Raw genomic sequence first — 26,159 nt, 5'->3', positions numbered from 1 at the left:
CTTGCTTGATCAGGGAAGAGATCGACGGCCAGCTAAGTCACGGTATCCGCAGCCGAGGGCCCCTTTCCACACGTCTATAGCGCCGCCCCTTCTACAGCGATCCGACGAAGCTCGGCCAGGATGGGAACACTCCTGTCTAGCTCATCGCAGCATCCCAACAGCGACGCTTGGCAACGCCGTGCTTTCTCGACGTGCTCGCTCAAATTGCCCTCGGCGACCTGAAGACTTTGACGCAGCTCCTCGTTCTCCTTTTCAGCACAGAGCTTGTTTTCAATCTCATTCTGCAAATCGTCCGACAATTGCTGGACACGCCTGGAAAGAGCAGCGTTTTCCTGGTGAAGCCGGTCGATCTCGGCAGAGAATCCCGCGGATGGCCGCGCGGTCGGGGAAACCAGTCAGCGCCCGGGAGTCATTGCACACAAGACATCCTCTTACCAGTGCTGTGAGGCTGACGTCTTCCGCACTCACCTCTGCAGGAACCGCCTCGAACGTGTTTCCCACCTGTCGCGAGAGGAATCGGTAGGTGCGGATCGAGTGGTCGCTCAGATTTTTGGCAAGCAGCAGGGAGAAACCGCTCTCGTGCCCGGGACACGGCTTCCAGCCATAGCCATCCCGAGGCCGAGGGCTCAGTCGCACCTCGGAAGGGCTGACTGCGATACCCAGCCGCTCGCCCACTCATGTTCAGCAGGCTGCAGTTGACTGTAGCGGAGACGGTCTCACCTATGTGCCGCGATAGTGCTTGACGGCAGATGTCTCTCTCGCGTCGGCGATCTATGTTGCTCTGCCGAGGAGATGCCATCCCGGCTCCGATGCTGCCGAAATAAATAAACCGCCGCCTGTGCCTGGTGAAGTAAACTAGAAATCGGCGGCATGCATCAAGCAGGATGGTCCAGCTCGTCGTCGCGTCCAACCCGTGCTCCTGTGCAGCCACGACTCCCGCGTCGGTCGGCATAACCGATCCCTAAAAGTGCCACGAGCCGCGGTGAGCAGACCGCCGAGGTGTGCCGCGTGTCACCAGCAGTGCCGGTACACTCGTGCCTACTTGCGCCCCTCCTGCCCTTCACCTTGCTGCAGCAACAAGTGGCCGTGCTGAGCTCTGATAACCAACCGAGACTAGATAGCGGCCTTCTCGGGGTGGTGCTGCGGAGTCATGCTCGAACATAGTACATTCATCTCGACGATGGCTTCGCGGAGATGGCATGACCGCCCCGCGTCGTTTTGGTCCGTCCGAGCGAGCGTGTCAAGCCGCCACAGCTTCGCAGCCTCGCTAGTGGACACGGGAATCCATCAGCATCCAGGCACGAAACACTGCTGACGCTCCTTGCGGCTGCGCAGGTCATTTTGGCTTCTGCATTGTAGAGGGGTGGATATATCTGTGCAGACACCTCCAGGCGTCAAGCCAGCATCCAAATTGTTCTCTTTTGGGTGGGGTGACTATAAAAAGGGGGGCGTGGAAGCCAAGGAGCGAGGGGGCAAGGTTTGGCGTTGAAGATCCCCTGCCGTCACTCAGCTGTAAATGGCCACTATGGCGGAAAAAAAAAAAATTGTTGCGGGCGCCGGCTGTGCAGCTTGAACTACCCGGCACCAATGCCCGCTCGCATGGCAGCAAGGCCTGGCCGGCCAAGCAGCTGTCGACACCCCAATGGCGACTATCATCGGCGGTAGTTTGTGAATAGCTCATCAGTTTAAGTAGGGAAAGTGGCCACGGGGGATGTAGGTGAGTCTTGCTTGCCTGGATTATTCTAGCAGCACTACAAACGAGACATTCCGTGTTCCGTGTATCGAAGTCCAGCCTTCCTGAACCGCACCTCATCATCCTCCAGTACCACCGCGCGGCTCTTTGCTTCGCAAAATCATAAAATGCCATCCACTCCTGATCAGCCTGGTCATTGCGCGTGCTGCCCGTATCCGGGTAGCTTTTCTTGCCAAGAAGCTGAGAAGATTGGTGTTCACGCTGATGGCACCGTGGAATGCCCCGATGCTGCGACGAGTTCTGAAAGATCCCTACGGCTAGAATATCAGCTGTCCGATCCTGGAAGCCGTGAACGCACAAGTCCTGGTCCAGCTACCGCGACAGGTTCCTGGGACCCCGCCACTACAATTACCGCGCCCAGGACGACTGGCGAAGCAGCGCCGGCGCAAGACGACTGGACCGGAATCCAGGCGACCTCGCAGGGCGCCTCGACGCCCTACCCGGACCTCGGCGAGCGCCCCCCCAAGCGATCCAGAAACGAGTTCGAGGCCGGCGTTCCCCTGAAGCAATACCCGGGGCCTTCTTCCCATTCCAATTGCTTCCAGGCACTCGAGGCGGAGCTCGCGGCCGTCATTTGGACGCACATTGGCAGCTCACACGTCAGGCTGAGCTGCACAGGTACAGGGCACGATCTTCGGTTGAGTTTTGCGTGCTAGTTTCGGGGATTCGAGAGCAAGGGAGATAGTATATACGAGATTAACTATGATCCTGCCGTTTCATTCTGTGCTTGCATCTGCCATGTTTGTGATGCCGCGATCACCCTTCCAGAAAGCCGCGACATCGTCCTGCGCCGCAGCGGCAAGGCTGCTTGGTGGCCCCTGGCAACGTGTCAAACCTGTAGTCCAGGGTGAGCTCCTCGCCAGCTTCCACGTGCCGCTTCGCGAAGATGAGTAAGCACGGCATCCCCGAAACCTCCTGCTTTCGCACGACACAGTTGGGGTCGCAGTGGTGGTTGATAAAGCGAGCCTTGCCCCCGATGCTGGTCGCGTCGCAGGCAAGGCCCATACCCAGGGACATTACGTAATGCACCTGTCGCGTTGTGGCTTGTCAGCTTTCCCTAGTTGGCTAGTTAGATCCGGCGACGGCGACTAACCTGGCGGCCGCTGTATATTGAGCAGTAGCGCTCCAGGCACTCCTCCACCGGGATGACCTCGCCGGTGTACTGTGCCACGAATCGGTTGGGACGTATTGCTTCGTCGGCGAAGAGCCCTGCGCCTCTGTCGCCCGCCGGAAGCACCTTGCACCGGGCCTCAATCTTGGTGGCCAGGCGATTGGTGCAGCAGCGCGGTCCGATCCGGCAATTGGTTTCGTCGCAGTCATAGCACATCTCGCGATTCTGGCACGACTCTGCGCAGCCTTCGTCTTCGGTGCAGCCGCAGCAAGCTACCTCGTCGAGCAAGGGAGGGCGCGCCAGCTTACGCCTAGCAAGTCTGGTGATCTTGTTGCACGAAACTTCTTCGAACGGTACCGGCGTTGCGCTGAGGCCACCATGGCGTGCCTTTCTTGCCTTTGTTGGGCCTGAACGCGAATGCCGCCCCCGAGGCCGACCTCGTGGATCTCCACGGCCAATGCCATAATTTGCGCAACGAAAGAGATCACAAAGACGATACACCGTTTTTTGCCGGCGCACGCGCAGAATGCGGGATCCGGAGACTGAGGGATCGTGATACGGTTGGCCGGCGCAAATCGCGTCGCGAGTTTCACCACAATCTACCAAGATGGGGTTTGCGTATGTGCCTGTCATCATGGTCGTCGTGTGCAGGTTGAGGAGCGAAAGTTTCGTGGCCTCTCTCGGGTATGAGGGCACAGGTGACTGTATATATACTCAGGTCAAGCCTGGCGTTCGCATTAACCATTCTTCCAGTTCAGTAGTCCCTCGAGGATCAGGATCGCAATCCGACGGATGCATGCGTATGGATGCCTTGTTCCATATGGCGGGCCGCTCGTTGTGGAAAGGAGTGAGGTGAAAACCCGGTCGTCGAAGTATCAAAGGCGATGCCTGGCTACACCCGCGCCTTGCACAAGCCATTTCGCCGGAGATGCGGTGATGGCAGTTCGGATCGGCGAGGGAAGCTGCGGCTGCTTCGGTGACAGAGGCGAGTGACATCTGCTTTGTGTGGCGGCGTCGCAGAAGGAAGGGAGCTATCAGTGCCGACTGTTCACGAATTTATTCACGATTTATTTGCGCAGAATTGCCAAAAGGAGAAAAGGCAGCAGACTGTTCAACAGAGTTTCGAGTTGACACAAGCATGCTAGAGCCTGCGCTATCTACGTAGTGAGCAGCATATCTACAGTCTGTATGGTGCAAGGAGAGCCAGTGTAGCTGCGGCGAGAGTGACAGCGAGGAAGCTCATCCCGGCGCGGGAGGCGGTGCTGGCCAGCAGCGTGGTTGGCACTGGCGGCCCAGACGATGTCCAAGAAGCCGATGCCGAAGGTGCTGAGGAAGGAAATGAAGTGATCAAAGAACTGTTTCCCAGCCAGAGGGGCGCACCGGAGGGCGCGGATGCGCTTGCTGTGCTGTTGGAGCTCACATTCGCGGAAGGCATGGCAGTTGTCAGGTTTGAGGGTATAACATATGGCACGAGGGAAGGCCGGCCGGCTGTACAGGTGGACAGAGTAACGCTTTCGCTCCAGGCGGACGTCACCGTGCTTACAATCGCCTGCGCAGCAGAACCGGAGAGGTCTGCGTGTTCCATAACGTGACTGGTGCGGTTTGAGCCGCAGCGTTTTCCGAGGGGAGACGACCTGCTTATCAGCTCCCCGCGACGGTCGGAATCGGCCGCGCGGCGCCTGCACTTCTCGTGGGCTATTGTTATAAAGAGACAGAAGTGCCCGCTGCTGCATGCACCGACACACTCCATCTTCCTCGGTGACTGTCTTCTGCCAGCTCGAATGACGTTCCATTGCGATCTGCCCCGGCGGCGACCTATCAACTGCCCGTGGACCTCCAATTTGTACCTTGCCGAGACGCTTCTGACAGTGGAAGTGTCTTCCTACGTATTTAAAGGCGTACTGGCCGAGACAGTAGACGAGAATGAGTGGCCGCTGCCCCCGCCCTTGCTGCTCTGGGTTCTCGACAGGGACTCGTCGCTGGAGCTCTGGTATGACATCGGGCAAAGGCCGCGATCTGGTGATTCGACACGGGACATGATCACAAACGTAGTCGGACACCACGAAGACGTCTTGGGAGACGTATACTACGCAGTTCACTGGGAGGGATTCCTCTGCCCTGGGTGGGTATTAGATCAGGACCTACCTAACCACGACCTTGTTGCCAACTACTGGCAGAAGCAGAGACAGAGCCTGTGAAGACGCCTCTTTCTTATCAGAACCCGATAACCACCGGTTTGCAGTACAGGAGAGTCAGATGCCGCATGCAGCTCTTGACACTTGGAATTACCGTGGCGGAGGGATCCCTAGTCCCTGTGGTGCCAAAAGACAAGCCGCTGCTGAATCTGGGATCCTGTACATTATCACCTGGGAGTGCTCGTAATACAGTATTATTTGATGTAGAAGAAAGCTTCAGCTCCAAACTGCAATTTTCGAAGTGAGCGTCCGCCGTTCATGTTTTTGCAGTGGAAGTGAGGGGCTGACTCTGATTGTGTACCGAACAATACAGTACTTACAACATGCAGAGTGATGAAAAGGAAGCGATCGGAAAACGACAGGGATCAGTGGAATGGACGAGGCGAACCGTCAAACAGTTACTCAGACATTGCTTGTAGGCCCTATTGGCGGAAAGCCACTAGGCGTAACAGAACAACGAATGAATACAACATGCGACGAGAACAAAAGCGAAAGGAACGTGAGGGAAGACCAAACATGTATTATCTAAGCGTAGCTAGTGAGCACTATTGTCCCGAGGCCGTCGCGCGTCATGAGTAATGAATGAACGAATACAAGATGCTTGAAGTTCACTGGAAGTCACCATCGGTGTCCGCAAACTGGCTTCTGCTCAGCCGCGCCCCACTAAAGCACGGCGACCAGGCCCTCCGGACAGCTGTGATGAGGTGAAGTTACAGCCTATCAGACTACTCTCTCGATTTTCAAAGTCGGTGTTTCGTCATCAATGCACTCTAAACACTTTGGGGGAATGAAATCCAGCACTTGCAGATGGAGCCTCTTCCTTGACGTGGCGACGGCCTGTTTCAGTTCCTCCACAACTTGGCTTTCGGCTGATACTAAGATCAAGGTACTGATGTCGTCAACGTCCTCATCTGTGATGAAGGAGCTCTGACTTGTCGTCAACTTCACACCACTCTCAACCCCGCTAGGATCCTCCACCACGTCTTTGAGAACAGGTGCCTTTGCCAGGTTCGAGACGCGCCCCGCGTTGTCGTCGCGAAGCCCGGCTACCTCGTCCGCATCGTCTATGTTGCTCGTCACTGGCATGCCCATGCGCTCCGCCTTGGCCTTGTTCTTGCCTTTGCGGTCCAGCTTCGCCACGTGTCCGGATTTGCCGTCGGCGACTCTTTCTTCACGGTCAGCCGGGTAGATCATGACTCGTAGGCGCAATTTCTGTGTGCACGGTTAGCCCCCGTAGCGAGAGGTCACGACCGTCCATACCATGCTGTTGTCAGATGTGTTCCCGTCTTTCTGCGGCCTCGCGCCGATGGCATCCTCCATGACCAGTGCTTTTTTCAGCATTAGTTGCGTGGAATCCAGGCCCAAAACGGTACTTACCGGATGTGTCATCCCGCTGCTTCTCTTCAGACGCGACCGCCGTCGATAGTACTTTTCTCAGCGTTAGCTCCGCAACCTTCGCATCCCGAAAGGGGGCTTACACGGTGTATCAGCCCGCAGTCTCTGGTTAATCGCATTCTGCATCATCAGTGCTTCTCTCACCGTTAGCCGCGTAGACTGCAGACTTGACAACGGACTTACACGGAGTGCCTTTGCAGACCAGCACGATCTTTTGCGTTTTGGTACTTCCAGGCTCAGCGCGCAGCATGTCTTCCAGATATCCGTCCAAGCACCAGTAGCCGCAGCCGCTTGCTACAAGCACCACCCTCTCGAATTGTTTGTGGTCCACGCTCCTGCCATGAGGGCCGGTGAAGAAAGCGATGCGCGGGGGAAAGCTGGCCGGATCGATGGCCTGACTCGTCTGGACGACCTTGCCCTTCCTCAGACTGACCACAACGCCTTTCTTCTCGACGTCGTGGGCTGGCCGTGGCGAAGAGAGGATCGGTCTCGTCAGAGTCTTTGTCATGCCACTTTCCGCCTGGACGAACACGTGGAATACTGTGCGGTGCTCGTCGTCTGTTACCGTGGTGGCAAACGGATGGCTGGACAGGAGTTGGACGCCGGGGATCCACACGTTTATGTACTGACCAGGTTTTACGTGAATTCGTCGCGGGGCTTTGAGTTCCATATGAAGCCACCATGTACCATGAATCTTCGACATCCCAATCTCAGAATAGACGAGACTTGGCCAGCGCCCTCCCGCGAAGTTATTGTAACCATACCGACCGAGGAAGAATACATTCAGTAGGCCCGAAACGCCACCGTAGACGTATAAAGCCAGCCGGTTGAAGCTTGCATCCGCGAGTACCTGGCTCAACAGTAGGTATGCAAGTATCGCGGCCGAGAGCTCGTGTATCTTGAGAAAGATCTCGTACGCGACTGGTTTGACGAGAGACGCCGCAACGAAAGCACTCATGCAGATGATAATCTGAAGAGTGAGAAAGAATTCGGAAACAGTTCTTCGCGTGATGGAAACGTACCATGAGCCCCATCCTGCCCTCATCCGTGTCCGTGAAACTGCGTGGGTCGTCCACCAGCGCTACGACTACGGGAAACAGAATAAGGCACGAGGCGAGCAATCCTGCTACCCGATGAATCTGTCGAAATAGCTGCAACGATAGACCGAACACGTCTGCGAGTCCATAGTGGTGCGGAGAGAGATAGATGACGGCCAGGTTGAGGAGAGCGAGATACTTGGCCCGGACTGTGGCATCGGACAGAGCCGTGAACAGCACAGAAAACGTCACTGTCCCTGTTCTTCGGATCTGCAGCGACAGGGCGGCCCCATTCAAGGCTAGAAACAACAACAGCGCCAAGACTTTACAGATGTACCATGGACCAAGAAGGAAACGTCGCCGTATCAGGCGACGAAACTGCAACTTGTGAGCAGCGCGGCGGGGCACGCACCATAGTGGTGCCGCAAGGCGGCAGACTGCGACAAATAGACTGCATATCGGTACAGCCCGGATCAAAAGAAGAACGGAGATGGCAAGCAGGGCAACGGCATATATCTCGTATAAACGCAGCGCACGCATGGTGGGCTACATCCCTCTAGGGTTCTGCTAGGGCTCCTCGGCTATTTTATAGAGTCTCAGGCTGGCCACCTCAGCGGCGAGGACAAGAGTAGCAAGCTGCTTTTCATGGTTCCTGGGCATGTTGGCCAGAATGGAGTCCTTTCACGTCAGTGTATTCGTCAGTGTATCCGTCAGCGCATTCATCTCGTGCCGGCGTGCTGCACTTACTCTCCGCAGCTGCGCGACACCCTTTGCGGTGGGAGCGCAGGCGACAAAGTTCAGGAACTCGTACCACTGAGCGCTGTCGCGGACACCAGGACCAGCATCCTTTTGCATGAGGTACAGCGCTACTTCGCCCACAGAAGCCGCGTCGCTTTTTTCTATCTCGGAAGTCAAGGGTCTGAGCTTTTCCAGGTTGGCTTCACAAATCAGCGTCTGTTGCCTGCTCTGCGTTGTCACGACCAGCCTACTCAGCTTCATGTGCCCCCAACGGTCTACGAGGACGTTCCTGCACCGAAGACGATCATAGCCCAGATGGGTGTCGTGGAGGAAACCCAACCCGTCCAGAATCTAACACTGTCAGCAGGAAGAGCACCCCATGCGGAGCCGAAACATCATGCCTGAACTAGAGACGAACGCAGCTGCGCGTCATTGGGATACGTCGGGCAGCGAACAAGGTGGTACAGACAAAGGGTCATCTCCTCCATCACGATGTAGAGGAAGTTCTGGCTGCTGAAGGCTTCCACCACCTCGACAATGTTTCGATGCTGGAGTTGCAGATAATACTGAACAGCGCGCTGGTCAGAGTCAGGAAATTGACGAACAAGCGCGATGCGACTGTCGCTCGCAGCAATGGTAGCATCGCCATCGAAATCGAGAATGGTATAGGCTTTTTTGTACTTCTTCGCCCACGGGTCTCCCTCGATCGGCGCCCGAACCGCCACGACCTGTTCCTTGGCAGCGGCTCTAGGCAACACGGCTTCCGATCCTGGCTGGGACGCTGTCGATTTGGCAGTTGTCGGTGTGGTCGTCAGCGACGTGGCCGCTGCTAGTCTGGCTGCTATTGGTTTGGCCGCGATTCGGGGTCTTTGTACAGCTCCAGGAGGTGCTCGCCGTTTCTCCGCCGGTAGAGGGGGAACATCGCCATGGCAGTCACCTGCCCGTTTGGGCTGGCCGCTTCCATCTCCCACAAAAATCTGCGTGGTCGGTCTTTGGTTCATGGTTTGAGTCCGCTGCTTGCAGAGTTGTCACTGCCGCGGTGCTGCTCCGCAGACTTTGTACCTCGCAGCACAGCTGCTTCTGGCTCCTGACACGGCCTCTGCACGATATAAACGGACGAGATCCTGGGAACAGCAGCCATCATGGTCCAGCAGCAGCACGATGCCCCAGGGACAGAAGAAGATCAACTCCCCAGAGTGGATAGCGCGTCAGGAGGACACAAAGGCCTACCGCGAGCTTCGCCGTTGTGATCTTGAACGAGACGAGAAGGGCAAGAGCTTTTGGCTGTCGAGGCTCTCCACAGAGAACGCGCAGCGCTGCGCAACACGAATCCTCAAGAGACCAGAGTACGCGGAGGCGCTAGATCCTCTGCTCGCCGTAGACGCCCTGCGAGCCGGGTTCTGGCTGAAGCTGATGCATAAAGTCATCGCTCTCGGGATTTTCGAGGTACGTACCGATACGTGAGCTGCCTCACGGCAGGGTAGTCCCAGCATCGAGCTGAACGGCCCGAAGCAGGTCCAGTCGTACTGGAACCACATAATCGCTACCTTCAAGCAGATCGCGGACGGCAGGACGCTCACCGAGCTTGACGTGCTCTTGCTGGAAGGCAAGTGCCCCGGACGCTCTGAGAAAGACGCAGAGGAGATTGCTGCCCTCGTCGACGGGGGGAAGTTGTTTCCCGGAGCGGACCAGCAGTGGCGTGCGGGCCTGCTGGATCGCCTGAAAAGAATGCCAGTCCTGGTGATCCCCTCCCTGAACACTTTCTTCGATGACTGCCGCGCCATGGAAGAGGTCGTCCCCTGCATGTATCACATTGCGGATAAGAAGCCGAAAACATCATGCGACCACATATTGCGTAGAATGTACACCAAGTCTACAGGTTTCGAGACTGCTAGAGAACTGCTGTGGCGCTTTCTTCTGCTACAGTCCACCGACCTTGCACGCGCGCCCACGAGGCCGGCCAGTCGTCTTCTCGCCAAACAAAGACCAGGACCGGCGGACGAGGAGAGGCTGCACGTCTTTGCGACATTGGCCCGCACTTTGGGCTTTGGTTCTGAAAACATCACCCAGCTCACGGCGGTGCCGGCAGAGATGGTCATTGCGAAGCACGCCTTGATGAGGGCGCGCAAACCTTCTGCTTATGCAGTGGATCGCTCCCACGTAGAATACATTCAGGAGGCCATGTCAAAGGTATGCCGTGGGATCACCCAGCTGCCACGCCCGGCGCACTGCGGTCAACCATTCAGCAGCATGCCGCACAAATCGCGCCATGTCGCTGGGTTTCCCGACCTCCTATCTTTCGAACGTGACAGAGAGCATTTGAGCGGTCATACCTCCATGCCGTCGTTGTTGGAGGCCTTGCACGGCACAGCCTCCATCCGCGTGCAGTCTCTGTGTCAAGCCTTCTTTGGCGCGGCCGTAGACATGACGGGCCCAGGAGATCAAACCGAAAGAAGCTGCGAGGAAACCAGACCTGGCGGCCCCGCGGAAAGTGGCAACCCGGGCGTGGAGGGGCCAGGGTGGCCTGGCGAGGCGGGCGAGGCGGGCGAGGACCCCTCCAGTTTCTCGCCAGATTGTGTCTTCTTCGTGACGCTAGTTGATGACCAATGGCAGACCCTGGAGCATGTTCAGCCGGCGACCAGAGAGAACCTGGAGCACATGGCAACGAGACTCTGCAGCCTTGGTTGGTCTCTCCGAGCTCTCAGCACCGAAGGCAGGACTGGCGCCATCACACCGGAGGATTGCTATGCGTGCACGATTGGTGCAGGAAGTAACACGGTACTGCTGGTTGACGGGAACTACGATAGCAGTGCTATTCACCAACATCTAGACTATCTGCGCGCTCCCAGCTAGACGTAATACAAGATAAAACTGATCTGCGGATTGAATCACGTACATGTGTCACGTTGTGAGGCAGTTAGCTGTCATTGACTCTGTTATTCTTGAGAAGCTTGTCCTCCTGATCTGCTAGACAGGTTCACGTCATTTATCTAGGTTTCGAGAAGGCGTCCCAGCCACCTGACGGAGTCAGGGAGGCTGGCCAGCCTTCCAACCCCTAATATCTATGGTTTATGACATTCACCATTTACGTCAAGTCTGCTTGTCCATTCAACAGAGGCAGAGTTATCCGACAACATCTGCCACTTCCACACCCTGGCAACCGGCTTGCAGTAACTCACAGCAGACACTACGTAAAAGAAAACGAAACAATACTTGTGTTCGACGCCATCCTGGAAAAATGCCTCAGCTACGTGATGTTGAATCTTTTGTGCTGATTCGCCCGCGCGACTTTCGAGCATCATGCCTCCTGCTTGATTAGCGACGGTTGAGGCCAATACTGGTGAGCCAGCAGCCCTGCAACCGGGTCCGGCTGGCCTGGCAGTGCCGTCGCCTGGACAGCCTGGAGCTGGTTGTTGGGGTACACTAGCTGTCCCGGCTGCGCCTGGGTTGGGACCCACTGAGGGTGGGCAGCTTGGGCGGCCGGGAGACAGGGATACACAACTTGGCCTGGCTGCGCCGGGGCCTGACAGTACTGTGGCAGGGGACTGAGTCGAGTGGCAGGTCGGGCTGCGAACTGGACACCCGACGCGGGCTGTTCAGTTGTTACGAGGGGTGGCGGAGGGGGCACCACTTCCCGGTCTAACGATGGCGACTTGCGGAAAGTGCCAGGAGCACAGTGAGGCTCTCGGCCATAGTTTTCCTGATTCGCGATGTACGCACTAATAATTTCAAGATCCGCGTACCCAATTTCGGTTCCGCGCTCAACGACTGTTTTACCTTTATAAACGTAGTCTTTATGAGCTACGATCAATGGATTCTTCCCAAAGTTCTGCCGAACCCAGCCACGCGTCATCCAGAATGCCGGTCCGTCTTTCTGGCAGAGGGGGACCACTTTCACCAGGCACCACGGAGCTTGAAGTCTATTCTCTCCGTACTTGCCCGGCTTGAATGGCCATCGTGATGGGATGAGGGCGGAGATGTCGGCGCCTGGACGCACCACAACGCCTTGAATACCAACGTTGCCCTGGTATCCTTCCATTGGCTTCCGCGCCGCTTTGAGATTCGTTCCGCTCTTGATCCCGGTCCGTTTTGCGTAGTACCTTTTGAACTGCCCGGGGCCGCCCAGCTGATAGATGTTGTAGACGCCGGGCGCACCACGATTCAGGTAGCCGAGGAGCGTACCACCTTCGGCCTCGAGAGTGAGATCCTGGAAAGACACCGTAATAGTATCGACGTCATACTGTCCATATTGTTCCATAAAATCAGAGGGAGCTGGGGAGGGGGTGAGGCTGTTGTGAATCGGCTGTTGTCCTGCTGCGGGCGGGGGGCTTTGCCCGTTGTTGAGCGGCTGCTGTCCTGCGGGCGGGGGGCTTTGCCCGTTGTTGAACGGCTGTTGTCCTGGGGGCGGGGGTTGCTGTCCTGGGGGCGGGGGGGTCTGCTGGTTGTCTGACTGTTGTGCCGCAGGGTGGTCAAAGTCCCACTCCATCTCCTCTTCTATCTCTCTCAACTCCCGTTCTTTTGCTGCAAAGGCGGCGGTCCCTCGTTGGTTCTCCATTGCAGACAGTAATGCCAGTGCCGAACCCCGAAGCCTCCGCAACTTTTTCTGCTGCGAGGGGTTTTGCGACGCCTCATCTGATCTCAATCGTTTGCTAACTCCTCTGGAGGCCCCCATTGTGATGGTACTACGTTGAATGACAAAATGATCGGGCACTTATGAGCGAAAGACCGTGCCTTTATACTTTTCCCGCAATGATTTGGCGCCTACTGCAGATTGATGCCGTAAGCCTGCGATGACTCGAATGTGAACCGATGAAAAGTATATGCATTATCAAACCGCCTATAGTGGCTGTTAGAAGGCTGTAGGTAACCTGGTATAGGAGTTATTATACATGCCTTCAGCGGCTTTGTGCTTATATCTAGTATCGACTGGAGAGTTTCAAACGGACATTGTCAGTACTGGTATGTATCTACTGTATACCTACAGGCAGCTAAGACGATAGGAATGGCGCTGCGGCGCCAGTTTCGAGATGTCCCGTCGATAGCACTTAAACACACCACCTGTATGATAGAGCGATCCGAAGCGACGACAAAGCAGAGCTTGACCAGACCAAAACTTTGTCGTCGAACCCGGACCGCGAATCTGGAGGTAGATAGCGCTGCACAGCTGCCACAAACGGCAGCCGGGGCAGCCTATGACAGAAGAAGAAGAAGAGGAGGAGGAGGAGGAGGAGGAAGAGGAGGAGGAGGAGGAAGAAGTGATACTGTACTGTACAGTACCTACGGCGGCACAATATGGGAGGACATGAGGACATCTAGATCAACTGGAGAAACGCCGGCCGCACGTGGTGCCGCCTTAGTGGACGGCTCCCTTTGTCCGCATAGCGAAAATAGCTGCAGAAGCCATTAAAGAGTGCAACGCCATGGAAACAGCAGTAATCCGTATCTATACTGATGGAAGTGGCATCAATAGCCAGGACAGGAGTCGCTCCCGGCCGGTGTGCCACCTTCGCCGACAACCAGGCGGCACTTCAGGCTGTCCGAAACCCGAAGTGTCCATCCGGCCAGTATATCCTCATCGAGGCCATACAGGCTCTAGATGAGCTTCGGAGCCAAAAACGAAACATCCAGTCCCATTGTATTGCCTCGGATGTCGGAGTGCCTGGAAACAATTGTTTCCGAACCACATTTACAACTGAAACGAGGTTGCCGACCATGCAGCCAAAGAAGCGGCGGATTCTAATTCGGCGCCACCAAACACGACGGAACCAAGGACACTTCTAGCCACCACAAGGACCAATATTCGACAAGCAACGGGCCCAAGCCTGGGCAACCGACAAACACGGACGCGACCTTTTCAAACTCGGTATCCGACCCGGCAAGGCAACACTCTCCAAACACAGCAGAACACACAGAGCCATCAGCTCAGTCATCATCCAAATGCGCACTGGAAAGGTCGGCCTAGGAGCGCATTTACGCTCTATCAACAAGGCAGATTCGGACCAGTGCCCATGCGGTTACGGCCCCCAAACCGCACGCCATATCTTGCTCGATTGCAGAGATTGGGCGGATGAAAGAGACAGAATGTGGGCAGGCAAGCGGCCATGGGTTGACCTCAAACGCATACTCTGTAGCTCGTCCAAAGCAGTACAAGCAGCCAAGACGATGATACGCACGGGACTTCTGGGCCAGTTCCAGGCAGTTCCGTCGACAGTACTCCAATACACATGGCGTAGACGAGTGATTTTGTGTAGATAGAAGCTGAGGAGGGCCACGAAAGGCCTGAAAAGTCAGAGATACCGAACTGCCACAATTGAGTACCTGTACGATAGAGCGGTCCGAAGCGACGGCAAAGCGAAAGTTGACGAGACCAGAACTTTGCCGTCGAACGCGGACCGTAAAATCCATAGATAGAACGCTGCATAGCTGCCGATGAAGGCGGTTGGGACAGTCTATGAATAAATGAATGAATGAATGAAGGCTGGACCAGATCCTGGGATAACAGGCAAGTCCTGGGATAACAAACAAGTCTTGGGATGGCAGTCAAAACCTGGGATAGTAAGCTATTCCTGGGATGGCAGCTAGCTCCTGGGATATAAACTTTATCTCAGGATGGCAGTTCTGGCCCAGGACTTATGCCAAGATCCCGGGACTGATGCTAAGATCCCGGGACTGATGCAAAGATCCCGGGATTGCCGTAGAGATCCCGGGACTGATGCAAAGATCCTGGGATTGCTGTAGAGATCCCGGGACTGATGCAAAGATCCTGGGATTGCTGTAGAGATCCCGGGACTGATGCAAAGATCCTGGGATTGCTGTAGAGATCCCGGGACCGATACCAGGGTCCTGGGATTGACGCAAAGATCCCAGGAGTGATTGTATCCCGGGAGCAATTGTATCCCAGGAGTGATTTTGGTCCCAGGAGTGATTGTATCCCAGGAGCGATTGCGTCCCGGGAGTGATTTTGGTCCCAGGAGTGTTTGTGTCCCAAGAACAGATGAGTCCCAGGAGTGATTTGAGTCCCAGGAGTGATTTGAGTCCCAGGAGTGATTTAAGTCCCAGGAGTGATTGCGTCCCAGGAGCGATTGCGTCCCGGGAGTGATTTTGGTCCCAGGAGTGTTTGTGTCCTAGGAACAGATGAATCCCGGGAGTGGATGAGTCCCAGGAGTGATTGCATCCCGGGAGCGATTGTATCCCAGGAGCGATTGCGTCCTAGGAGTGATTGAGTCCCAGGAGTGATTGTGTCCCGGGAGTGATTGTATCCCAGGAGTGATTGAACCCCGACGAATATGTCCGACACAAGAACTCGGCGACTGGGTTCAGCTACGTCAAACAATACGGTTTCTAAGAAGATCTCATCCATCAGAAAATAAATATCAAGTCTGTAGTTCTGTAATTTCCAAAGTTAAAAGCCAATCAGGCCAAGTAGCGGACAACCTCTTCTGCCAGAGCTAGATCCTCCCCATTCTGAACGAATCAACTGCATAGAAAAATAGTGCCAGTCGAATATTTGCTCTCTCTACTTGGCATGTCTGTTCTAGCAAGGTGCGGCAACGCTTATTGTACAAGCCATGACAACCATCGAAGAGGTATCACAAGTGTGACCTTGACAACCAACCAGGCGAGTGACCATACGGCAGCGAAGAACATCGCTCGCGCTAGCCAGAGACATATTGTCGTCACGACGAATTTTGCGGCCAGCTGTCTCTTTGCATGCGTATACGCAAAAGTCATGGCAGCCATGAAACATCGCTCAGCTCGCGCGAGTGGCAGTGCCGCGACCATCCTACATACGCTCTGCCACAGCGAGATGCACCACGATACCGCACGAAAAGACGCGATGACATGAGGACTTTCGCTTGTGCCTCTCATAGCTTCGGATTTGAGCCAATCCATCAGTTCTCGGCTCATTTGTAGTTGTTTCGGCTGTTGTGATCAAGTCTTGCGTTGCGTTGTCAATCCATGTAAGCTGGTCTGGCTTAAGTATGCATATGCGTTTCTTCCATGAGATCCATTTTCTGTGTCTGAATCTAGCACCAAGACAACCATCACAACTTTCAACCGCAAAAACTGGCTCAGCTACGCCAAATTTTACTTATGCTCCCCATCATGTCAATTGCAATTTCTACATAATTGCATCCGCCGACCAAAGACAGAGCCATAGGCCATGCTCTACAATGGAAGGCAACACATCCCCTTTCGCCATCACCTTATCCATATTCTTCTTTCAAGACACATGTGGCAAAACTGGTTCCCCTGAAGTTCTCCTTGCGCTGCCCACAGGCACAAGGTCGACCATCGCTGCAGAGGACATGTGGGACAGCTTCGGTAGGCTGGGTGTAGACGTCGCACAGTTGCAAAGCAGAGTGAAACATTGCACCGATAACATCACCGCGGTGCATGATACCACGCATTTGCACGGTGCAGACTGTTCAGAGCGGCTACGTGCTGTGGAGGACGAACAACTGGCTGTCATCAAGTCGCGGCTTACTGAGCTTCAAACGCTGCAGGAAGAATACATTGCGCTAGATTGCAAAATAAAAGCCCTCCGTGGCCAGAAAGAACAACTAGAGGATGACATCTTGCGTTTACAGAGGCAAGATAGCATCTGGGGCGTCAGAGATCCGGACCGTGAGCAAGAGGTTCTATTCTCCGAGGACCTTGAAGCGTCGGTCGGAGATGAGGCGGACTCCGAGCTAGACCATGATATTGAATAGCAATATGCCCAATCACTCTTCTCAACTGCCGAAATGTACTGTACAGGATAGGGAGAGAGAAATGTCACACTTCTAGTATGTGATAGCGGGGCCATTTTAACTTGTGACGTATTGACGCCGGTTATCCACAGTGTCCCCGAAACTTCTCGGTGGGGTAAATATGATTGAACAAGGCCGTTTGCCAGTTACCTATGCAGATGACTCTACAGCACTGGGCAAAATGGCCTCCCACCAAATCCCACGTACTTGTCTTTAAGCCGTGCGCCGCATGCCGCCATCCACCTCCTAATAATCATGGCAACCGCCAAAAAAAAAGGGCCTATTGTACTTAAAGCAGTTAAGCAAGCTTCATTTTTGTTTTCAAGTCATTTTGCGAAGCTTTGGCGTTTCTTTCCACACTTGAAGTCGGTTACAAAATTGATAACATTCATATCCGTACCCATGCGCAAATGCTCCAGCACTCATAGTGAGCGTGAACTAGATGCAGTACAGTGCTGTAACTGTGGACTGTAGCGTGATACAGTAGTGCTGTCAGTCGTAGCTCTACCAGGCAAGAACTTGCGCGGGCCGTGTATGGCTGTAATTCTGAGATCTATAGTGCATATTCGGATCTTTGCCACGGTTGGAAGCAGCTGTCGCAGACTGAGCAGACTGGGCCACATGGGAAGCTAGAAGCGGCTCTGAGCCACAAAGTACTTCCCGACAGGCCGGCGTGGTGGCATGGGAGGGGATGCCGCGCTCTTCATCTATAAGACTGGTCAGGTCTCCGTGAAGACTAGTCTGAGGCAGCATTGGCTAGACATCCGGCACAATGAGCTTATTCGTGGAAGAGGAAGCAAACGCCCGCATCTGGAAGCAGTCCTGGCGGCTGATCTGGCCAAAGGACGACTATCTTGAAAAGCTGCTAGATCGCGGCCTTACGCCAGTCTTGGGCGGATACAGTCTGTTGGCTCAGGCGATCGACGAGTGCGACGAACTCAAGGCCGGCGAACCCAAGACCGGCGAACACAAGACCGACGAACCCAAAGCCGGCGAACCCAAGGCCGGCGAGCACAAGGCCGGCGAACCCAAGGCCGGCGAACCCAAGACCGACGAACCCAGGGTTGGAAAAAGCGAAGGCGAAAGCTTCAATTTCGTGTTTGGTGTAGTCAAAAACAAGCCTGACCTACCGGAAAAGCTCGAAGACATCCTCGGGGAAAACTTCTTCCAAGAATTCAAGGAGTCTCTTCCTTCTGACGCTATTTTCGACGATGCCAAAACGAAAGTGACGATTCCGTCCACCAAAACATGTTTCTACTTTGGACTGCACGATGGACAGTTTTGGCCCAAAGAGGTTGAGGACATGGGCTGTTTCGCCCGATCGGTGCAAGGGGCCCAAACTACGGCGGTCATTTTCTATTCTGATCCAGGTCGCGCTTTGCACACTTGCGTTGAGGGAAGTGATAATATGTTGGTGTTCACCGGAGGATTTGCTGCCGTGCTTCCAGACGGAGTTGGCGTGGATAAAGTGGCGTGGTGTGTCTCGGAGCCGCAGAGAGGTTAGGCTCTACCTGTGTTACATACATTCATTGGTTCATTACGCCCGGTGGCTTCTAGCCAATAGGGCTCACTAGCTTTGCCTAGGTACATGTTTGACTGCTCGCATTTTCCGTTCCCCTTATTCCTGTCCTTCCTCGATCGTTTCTATGTCGTCTGTCCACCTCCAAAGCAACTCGCATGCCGCGTTGTTATGAACGATGACTAACTAGCTTCGTTGCAGCGTCCTGGCGCGGGGTGATGATGAATCTCGGCGCTAACGGGTCCGTGTATTATCCCCGCTTGAAAATCGGAATTACCACCGCTGCAATATTAGTTTTACTGTACTTGTGACTTGAAGGTGGTAGATATCGGACTTGCGGGTTCCGCATCTATGTCGCCTTCGGGGCTGTATGGATGAAAGTCTTTCGTAGTCTTGCCCGTGAGTGTACATCATGCCATTTCTCTTTGCCTCTTCCACGTATGTAAATGCGATCGTGGTGGGGGGAAGCGGGGAGACGGCTTTAGCGCCAGCCTCTAGCAGCACCTTAAAACAGCATCGTGCTCGCTCTGAGCAGGCCTTGATAGTGGCGTCCGACCACCACTATCACTGAGGCCCCCAGAACAGAAAGCCCGTGAAGCCGTACGACGCAAATTAGAACGCCTGTAGCTCCCATGTTTGTTCAAGAAGAAAATGATATACAGTAGCTTACGCATCTGATGTACAGTAAGTTGGGCATGTGATGTATTAGTATTAGGGTCTTATTGCAATCTGAATCGTGATAGTTCAAAAATCTATCTTTGCTGGTCCGGATCTTTCTATCGTCGCAGCTTCCACAGCCAACTCTCAAAATCTTGAGCATTGAGCTCCCTGGGGACCTTCGCTACCGCCTGCTTCCATTTGTCCGCTGTGCCGAAGAGCCTATGCGAAGCCGGAGAGTCTGCGTATTTGCCTAGCAGTGTTGCATCAGGACCGTCATCACCCTGCAAAATCACCCATGCATCCTTTGCCCGCTGGGCAAGCACTCTGGCCCTCGCTTGGTCGCCATTCGCTATGGCAATCTGGAATGCGTCATAATAAACCCTCGGCACTCTAGCATCAGCTATGCCCTCCTCCTCAAGGAGCTGAAGCAGTGAGCGCGCGGCACAAAGCGAGGCAAGTGGGGTCGAAATGATACTTCTGCCATCGCCAATTTTCCTGTCAAGGCTTTCAATCTTTGAGAGCCTCTCATCGCTCTGCAAGCGATGACCCGAGGGCATGATGCAAAGCTCGCAAGAGCAGCGGAATCCAAAAGCGCTTTCGAGGCGAATTTGTCTATCGGCATACTTACTTGACTCGCTCAGGTACGATATGGTGATTTCTTCTCCCTCTTCGATATCTCGGAACCCATGAATGGTGATCTTGTTGAGTCTCTCGTTCCACGTATTCTGTGCATTGTGCCGGCAAGAATGGTTGATTCTGGATGCTTGTAGAAAAAGGCCCCCTTCCGTGGCATCTGACCCCAGTGGTAGTGCGTTGGTCTTGCAAATGCCTAACTCTGGGATATGCCGGTTTTCGTGACTGTTGTGCAGCGCAAAGAAATCCTGCTTCTGCTTGTCGCTAAGACGTTCAATCTCTCGGCATATGTCGACTCCCGCGACCTGAGGGTTCGGTTGTTTTTTTTGCACAATGAATAACGGGCTTTCGGCTAGTATGCGAGTACCCTTGGGAATTTTCGTAGTTGCGACGATACCTTTGCCTTTACCCGGAATTTCTCTCATGGTAAACAGCGTCTGGATATGTTTTTTCTTGTCGTGAGCCTTTGCATTTCTCTTCTTATTTGTCGCTTTTCTTCTCCAGAGCCAGTCCTCAAAAGCGTTCGGCTGCAGTCCAGTCGGAGTATCACTCACTCCGGTTTTCCATTTCATAGATAGGCCGTACAGTTCTGATCGTGAGGGATCCTCGCATAACTTTCGGTGATCTATGACCTCCTTGCAGTCGCTGCCTGCAGTCCTTTCCCACTCAGATATTGCTTTTCTTGCAAATATCCTTCCCCGCGCTAGGTCTCCATGTGTGATGACCATCTGAGCAGCGTCAAAAAAAGCGCGAGCCAGACCTGCATCCCCAGGCCCGTGCTGCTCGTAGAGCTGAACCTGCTGATCTGAATAGCGCAACATCTGCAGCGGTGATGTCAAGATCGCTTTCAAATCTCCCCGCGAGATGAGGCTTTCAAGCCTCAAGATGGCTCCTAGTCGGACATCGCTTTCGCGGCTCTCTTTTCGCCCCAACGCACAGAGACTGCAAGAACAAGTGAAGAGGAACTTTGCTTTCAAGTCGGCTTGTCTCCGGCTGCGGCTCTCGAGGGTGCGCAGGTAAAATATGGTGATCTCCTCGCCTTGCTGTATGTCACGCAGTGCATGCACCGTATGTTGCTTAAGATTCTCGTTCCAACTCTTTTGTGCGTTGTTACTACAGGCATGATTGATGCGACACGCATGCTCGAAAATCCCTGCATCCGATCCATCTGCTCCTATGGGTAGTCCATTTGTTCGAATTATTCCTGCATACTGCTCAGATACACTGTTGAACTCATGGACGTTTCGAAGCGATAGGACAATGTCCAGTTGAGTGTCTTGGAGAGCCTGGGTCTTTCGGAATACCACACTTTCCATCTCTTTACTTTTTAGCCCTTGGTAAGGTATCCGCAGAATGGGTTTTTCGCATAAGATTCGTGTACCATTCGGGATCACCTCGGTAGCGACGAGCCCTTTGCCCTTTCCAGGGACATCTTGCAAAGCATACATAACGACAATTTCAAAGTAGCAAAATTGTATGGGCGAGTATTGCGAAGCGACTCTGGTTGTGAATTCAGCAAGTCGTCTTTTTAAATATGTCCTCGTAATTTTCCTGTTGACCTTGGCGGAAAGCGCATTCGCGTCTACGCAGCAGATCTTTTCTGACCGACGCCTGCCAGACACAATTCATGCATGTTTGAGAAAATTGGCAGGCCCCGCGGCATGCTGCAAGCATCGCCTCAGTGAGCAAGACATGCAGATTGTGGCGTCGCCAAATTATCTCTGCAGCACACGCACCTAGTTACCATGCAAGAGGGTGACAAAAAAACTGGCCCACGCCAGCCACCCTCGAAGGAATCTCATAGCCTCTAGCACTTCGTTAACTGCCCTCAAAGCCTAGATCTCTCGCTAATAGAGAGTTACTATATACCTCTTGTAAAGGCTATTAATAAGTAGCCTTATTAGGATGTTATTACTTTACGAGAGCTAGTAGAAGAAGGTTAGGAAAAGCTATCGTAAGAGACTATTAACTAATAGGTCGATTCTATGCCTATATGGCTAGGATACTGTGTTAAACTTAATAGCAAACGAACTGCCTTTTGAATTACTATAGAATACCTTTTCCCCCTTATTTTTTACTAATAAATTGAAGTTCTTAGAGGTAATTGTATCGAGAAGGTGGTTTTGTTCAAAGTGGGCCAGTTATTCTGTCACCCCAGTGCCATGGTGTCGGTAACGGTGGCCCCAAAGAACTCATCGTAACTGGTGCCAGATTGCTCGAAGCTCAAGTGGTCTAAATCATACGTAGCGATGCAAACGTTTAGCAGCTGTAGCAGCCCTGCTTTGATCTGCCGAATATTCGCTTGTCCTGAGTAACTGGCAGGCACGGCACCAAAAAGATTGGGAACGGTCGCTGCAGGCTGGCCTGCAGATGCTAGAATACGGCCGAAAGACCGCCATTCTTGCTGCCCAACGCCCATTAAACACCAAGCAGTTCGGACATAGCATCCCCAGCTGGGTCTTCATACTACCGGTATACTGCAGGCACTTAGCCTGCGATATCATGGTCAAAAGCGATCGCTCGTGAACTCCGTAAATCTGAGTCCATGGCCCGAGCCCTTCGTCAGTGTGGATGAAGCTGAGCGATTATCACACGATCTTGGAAGCTCAAGACGGATGTGGTCCGGCTCCGAGTACTTTGTTGCTCTCAGAATTGTGTGGGCAGCCCACGAAACTGTGCGACATACATCACTAGTGGTAGGCCCTCGCTCGCTCGAACTATGGGTCTTCTACCTCGCTGACCCCAACAAATCATCATTTGCAGCATCCAAATAGACGGTGAAGGACAGTGTTAGGCCACAACCAATCACTGTGAAGGACGTAATCCTGCCTTTGCATGTTCGAAAGGCCCGATAGCCACCCAGACACGCTCCAAGAGCCAGAACCATGCAAGGGAACGAGTTGTCTAGAACATACTGGCGCTCAGGAAGAAGAGATGCCCATACTACTAAACGCTGTAGTATGTGAACCGTGAGGCTGCAAAGTCTGTTTCGAGATTTTTCCGTATTCTTACCCTGAGACATTTTATAAAAACTTGGAAATATGTCTGACGAGCAAAGCCAGCGTATCAAGCGCAATTGTGAGCTTAAATGGGGTATTGGTAACTGTGAGCTGCCCCCTCAATAGCCCTCCACAGTACAGTGAAGCGTTCGACAGCGAGGTCGTGATGGGTGATCTGGACTCGCTTACGTGTTTACGGTCTTCGCATGTCACCTTTGTGAAGCAGAAAACGGAAGTCTGTGGATGGTATTGCCTGATCGAGACCGATCACCTCTGCACGATTGGCTTGTAACGTTTTGACGTGTAGCGCAGGCGCAACCGAGAAAAAATAGCAAAAAAAGCATCTCGGCGCGCCTTTCCATATTTTCTGCCCGCTTTCTCTATCCGCGCTCGCGCCGCCGCTCCTTCATGGCGGCTGCTGGCTGCGTCTCCATAGCCGGAACGGCGTTGATCTTTCGCGTTTCTCAAGCGAGCTTCCATCCTTAGTGCTACCCTTGATGAGGATAGCTTCGTAATTCTATATATACAGAGCGGCGTATAGGTTGCCATCGAGCCGGGCCTTCGCTTCATTTATACTAGATCCTTGTCTGGGACGAACTCTCAGATTCGTCCACAGTCGGATGTACGTGTGTGTGTGCATCGGTGCCTAGCATTCACAGCCCCCCCCCCCCCATCATCCATAACGCTATATGATCTCGCAGCGCGAGGAGGGGTGCACTCCATACCAATACCTAACCAAACCGGTGCCAGCTCCTGGGAAGAATAACAGTGTCGCCTGTTTGGGCCGCATTGTGGCGCCGGGTCTTCGCCGAGTACCAGGCAGCCCGATCCTCCCAGTATCTTGGGCCGAGATCAGCTTTACAGCGTGGGTACTAGAGGCTATCACGTTCAGGTGTTGGTTGGCTCCATTCTTGCCTCTATAGTGTTGTATTTCTCCACGTGGATGGAGATGGCGATTGTCTTCCTGCGCCAGAACAAGCCTCCGCCATTCTCTACCATAGCAAGTCAAGAAAACACAGACCTCGGAGTCCGGATGCTGAGCGCCGTTATGCGTAAATCTTTTCACAGAATACCTGACAAATCGAGTCGCCTTTGAACATGGCACGTCGGAAAGCGCCATCCGGCTCGCTGTGACTGCGCTGGCTTTCACCCTCCGATGCGAAGTAGCTTTCAGCTCGCTCGGCTCGATGGGCCCTCGCAGTGAACCGTGAAAGGCCGGCCACTTCTCTGTTCGCGATGTAGGCAGCAGGCGATTCTCGCTCCTTCATGCAGCCACAAGCTTCGAGCCCTACCATCTACAGCGATCGCCTGCGCATGTACCAGTAAGTCACCAATCTTTACGGAATTGGACGGCGCAAATGCACTGCTACATACGATACGCACGCGATCACACCTACGATAATTGAATGGACAGGCAGCGCGCATAACGGTCTAAACAAACGTTGTCACGCATTGGCTAGCTACAAACACTCATGGGCCTCTAGCCTCAAGAATGCACTAAGGTTTCCGACCAAGTCTGGAGAAGAAAAATTGGCTGATTCTTTCCAAACGGACTCCGAACGTAGACAAATCCGTGAGGGCTTGGGAATCTCACCCGCTTTGCATTGTGTGGTCGCACTGTGCATCTGGCGGCAGCGGCTGGGTTCTTCGTGGCATCGCATTCTGTTAGCGGCTATAATGATCACCGTTTTGAGATTGATGATCGACCTCAAATCGATTGTGAAAAGGATTCTTCCTGAAAAGTCCGTAAACGAGCGGAGAAGCCAGGGCAGCGCTCGACAGCGCGATGCTCGCGAAGCCGCCCACGGTAGAAAAGCCCACGTCCAGTTGACCGTCTTGCAGATGCACTCTGGAGACTGTATACATCACGAAAGCAAAAAGAGAACTGAGAACTGCCGCCCAGAACCCGAACATCTGAGCGAGCAGGGAATATTTGGAAAATCTGCTTTCCAGGCTCCTCTGACCCAGGCAGACGGTGATAGCGAACCAGATGAGCGAGAGAAGAAGAAAGACCGTTGACATGATATCCACCAGTAGAAACACAGCAACGGGGTAGCAGAAGTCGTGGTCGGTCTTGAAGCAGAGGGCGTATGTGCCAGCTCTCACGGAACGGATGGCCGCATCCGCAGCATCAGACTCGGACCGTTTCGGAGAGGTCCATTGAAAGAATCCGGCGTAGCGACACCGGCACACCATGACGACGCTCAGAATCAGCACAACCAAGGCAAAAAACTGCCTTCCGTAGTAGATATACTTGTGCATGCCGTGAATGTCCATGGTGCTAGACGTGGTGATAGTACAGAGCAAGACGGTGCAGGGCTAACTCGCGCTGCTCGCTGGCAGATTCTTATACGCATTGCCTGTCGTCTGGTATGGCGGTAGGATTTGACCGCTTCCAGCAAATTAGTGCTCATGACCCCTACATATAGTGCGACGCTCTTCCTGCATGCGCTTGAGCCTGGCTGTAGAGACATCTAGACGGACAACCATGACTGAAAGTACGTTCACCACGTCGCGTTCCGGCCAATGCACCGTCCTCCGTCCTTTTAACATAATTCTCCAGTAGATCAAGCCAAAATTTTCATGAGCGACAGCGACGCAGGCTCGAGCTCCGAAATTGTATCGAGCGAAGCTGACACCGATAGCACGGGTAGCCTCCGTGACTTTGTCGTCGGCGAGGGTAGCGAGTTTGTGCCCGACTCAGAGACAGCCTCGGCCGCATCGATTCGGAGTGGCGAACGCCTAAAGATATTGGACACTCTCGATTATGTGATTCTGGACCTCATCAGACTGCGTGACTTGATGCACGAACGCGTCGTCGTCGAAAATGCCGAGAGCGACACGAGCACGTAGATAGTGAGCTTAGGAACAATGCGATTTAGAAGTACTCTCCGCTAGCCCTCTCTCTTTTACGTTCTACCTCGTTTTCGTGTACAACTGTCAAGTAAATCTTGTAGAGCTCCCTCGACACCTCCATTGCCTTCTCCATCGCATTGTACAGACGAGCAAAGTGTTTCCGCGCTTTATCGAGCCTCTGCTGCAGCTCAGCATTCTGCATGACCAGCTGCTGTTCCAGCGTCTGGTACATTTCGCAACTCCCTGGCAGCGCATTATTCCTGACGGCCGCGCGGGGTGTCCGCGCCCCGTCGATACCGCAGCTCTCGGGCGGCACATCGTTGTCGCCGCTTGTCTGGTGCTCCCGCGCCTGGGCGGTGATTTGTTCGAGGAGATCGTCGAGCGCGAAAGAATCCTCGAACGCGGAGGAGTCCTCGAGCGTGAAAGAAGATGAGTACACACTGGATGTTGCGCGGACGTGCGACTCCATGGCGAGGCGGCGCTGTGTGCGAGCGTGGCCATGCCAGCGGG

The 26,159-nt window shown here is 54.0% G+C and overlaps 12 protein-coding genes across 12 annotated transcripts; 5 read left to right on the top strand and 7 right to left on the bottom strand.

The window, feature by feature from the left end:
* Positions 1-74: 74 nt before the first annotated feature.
* On the bottom strand, positions 75-799 carry V2A60_008702 (uncharacterized protein; the record flags this gene model as incomplete). The annotated part of the gene is made up of 3 exons (XM_083259974.1): positions 75-332; positions 436-674; positions 721-799. The coding sequence occupies 3 exons, from the start codon at positions 797-799 to the stop codon at positions 75-77; spliced, it is 576 nt and encodes a 191-aa protein (XP_083116100.1).
* Positions 800-1,860: 1,061 nt separating this feature from the next.
* Positions 1,861-2,409, top strand: V2A60_008701 (uncharacterized protein; the record flags this gene model as incomplete). Its single annotated transcript, XM_083259973.1, has 1 exon — positions 1,861-2,409. The coding sequence occupies one exon, from the start codon at positions 1,861-1,863 to the stop codon at positions 2,407-2,409; it is 549 nt and encodes a 182-aa protein (XP_083116099.1).
* A 100-nt stretch (positions 2,410-2,509) lies between these two features.
* V2A60_008700 (uncharacterized protein) lies at positions 2,510-3,328 on the bottom strand (the record flags this gene model as incomplete). Its single annotated transcript, XM_083259972.1, has 3 exons — positions 2,510-2,782; positions 2,847-3,089; positions 3,173-3,328. The coding sequence occupies 3 exons, from the start codon at positions 3,326-3,328 to the stop codon at positions 2,510-2,512; spliced, it is 672 nt and encodes a 223-aa protein (XP_083116098.1).
* A 693-nt stretch (positions 3,329-4,021) lies between these two features.
* V2A60_008699 (uncharacterized protein) lies at positions 4,022-9,230 on the bottom strand (the record flags this gene model as incomplete). The annotated part of the gene is made up of 10 exons (XM_083259971.1): positions 4,022-4,977; positions 5,950-6,271; positions 6,320-6,387; positions 6,437-6,487; positions 6,538-6,588; positions 6,638-7,424; positions 7,477-7,869; positions 8,101-8,169; positions 8,239-8,580; positions 8,637-9,230. The coding sequence occupies 10 exons, from the start codon at positions 9,228-9,230 to the stop codon at positions 4,022-4,024; spliced, it is 3,633 nt and encodes a 1,210-aa protein (XP_083116097.1).
* Positions 9,231-9,390: 160 nt separating this feature from the next.
* V2A60_008698 (uncharacterized protein) lies at positions 9,391-11,082 on the top strand (the record flags this gene model as incomplete). The annotated part of the gene is made up of 2 exons (XM_083259970.1): positions 9,391-9,675; positions 9,745-11,082. 2 exons carry the CDS (start codon positions 9,391-9,393, stop codon positions 11,080-11,082), a joined length of 1,623 nt encoding a protein of 540 aa, XP_083116096.1.
* Positions 11,083-11,527: 445 nt separating this feature from the next.
* Positions 11,528-12,784, bottom strand: V2A60_008697 (uncharacterized protein; the record flags this gene model as incomplete). Its single annotated transcript, XM_083259969.1, has 1 exon — positions 11,528-12,784. One exon carries the CDS (start codon positions 12,782-12,784, stop codon positions 11,528-11,530), a length of 1,257 nt encoding a protein of 418 aa, XP_083116095.1.
* Positions 12,785-16,403: 3,619 nt separating this feature from the next.
* Positions 16,404-16,943, top strand: V2A60_008696 (uncharacterized protein; the record flags this gene model as incomplete). Its single annotated transcript, XM_083259968.1, has 1 exon — positions 16,404-16,943. The coding sequence occupies one exon, from the start codon at positions 16,404-16,406 to the stop codon at positions 16,941-16,943; it is 540 nt and encodes a 179-aa protein (XP_083116094.1).
* An 811-nt stretch (positions 16,944-17,754) lies between these two features.
* Positions 17,755-18,486, top strand: V2A60_008695 (uncharacterized protein; the record flags this gene model as incomplete). Its single annotated transcript, XM_083259967.1, has 1 exon — positions 17,755-18,486. The coding sequence occupies one exon, from the start codon at positions 17,755-17,757 to the stop codon at positions 18,484-18,486; it is 732 nt and encodes a 243-aa protein (XP_083116093.1).
* A 791-nt stretch (positions 18,487-19,277) lies between these two features.
* Positions 19,278-20,219, bottom strand: V2A60_008694 (SET domain-containing protein; the record flags this gene model as incomplete). The annotated part of the gene is made up of 1 exon (XM_083259966.1): positions 19,278-20,219. One exon carries the CDS (start codon positions 20,217-20,219, stop codon positions 19,278-19,280), a length of 942 nt encoding a protein of 313 aa, XP_083116092.1.
* A 4,239-nt stretch (positions 20,220-24,458) lies between these two features.
* V2A60_008693 (uncharacterized protein) lies at positions 24,459-25,070 on the bottom strand (the record flags this gene model as incomplete). Its single annotated transcript, XM_083259965.1, has 1 exon — positions 24,459-25,070. One exon carries the CDS (start codon positions 25,068-25,070, stop codon positions 24,459-24,461), a length of 612 nt encoding a protein of 203 aa, XP_083116091.1.
* Positions 25,071-25,281: 211 nt separating this feature from the next.
* On the top strand, positions 25,282-25,646 carry V2A60_008692 (uncharacterized protein; the record flags this gene model as incomplete). Its single annotated transcript, XM_083259964.1, has 2 exons — positions 25,282-25,291; positions 25,357-25,646. The coding sequence occupies 2 exons, from the start codon at positions 25,282-25,284 to the stop codon at positions 25,644-25,646; spliced, it is 300 nt and encodes a 99-aa protein (XP_083116090.1).
* Positions 25,647-25,671: 25 nt separating this feature from the next.
* Positions 25,672-26,118, bottom strand: V2A60_008691 (uncharacterized protein; the record flags this gene model as incomplete). The annotated part of the gene is made up of 1 exon (XM_083259963.1): positions 25,672-26,118. One exon carries the CDS (start codon positions 26,116-26,118, stop codon positions 25,672-25,674), a length of 447 nt encoding a protein of 148 aa, XP_083116089.1.
* Positions 26,119-26,159: the final 41 nt, after the last annotated feature.

Source organism: Cordyceps javanica, chromosome 6 (assembly GCF_051103115.1).
Source record: "Cordyceps javanica chromosome 6, complete sequence".
NCBI classification, from domain to species: domain Eukaryota; kingdom Fungi; phylum Ascomycota; class Sordariomycetes; order Hypocreales; family Cordycipitaceae; genus Cordyceps; species Cordyceps javanica.
Note: the sequence above shows the minus strand (reverse complement) of the source record. Positions and strands in the feature narration are given on the sequence as shown.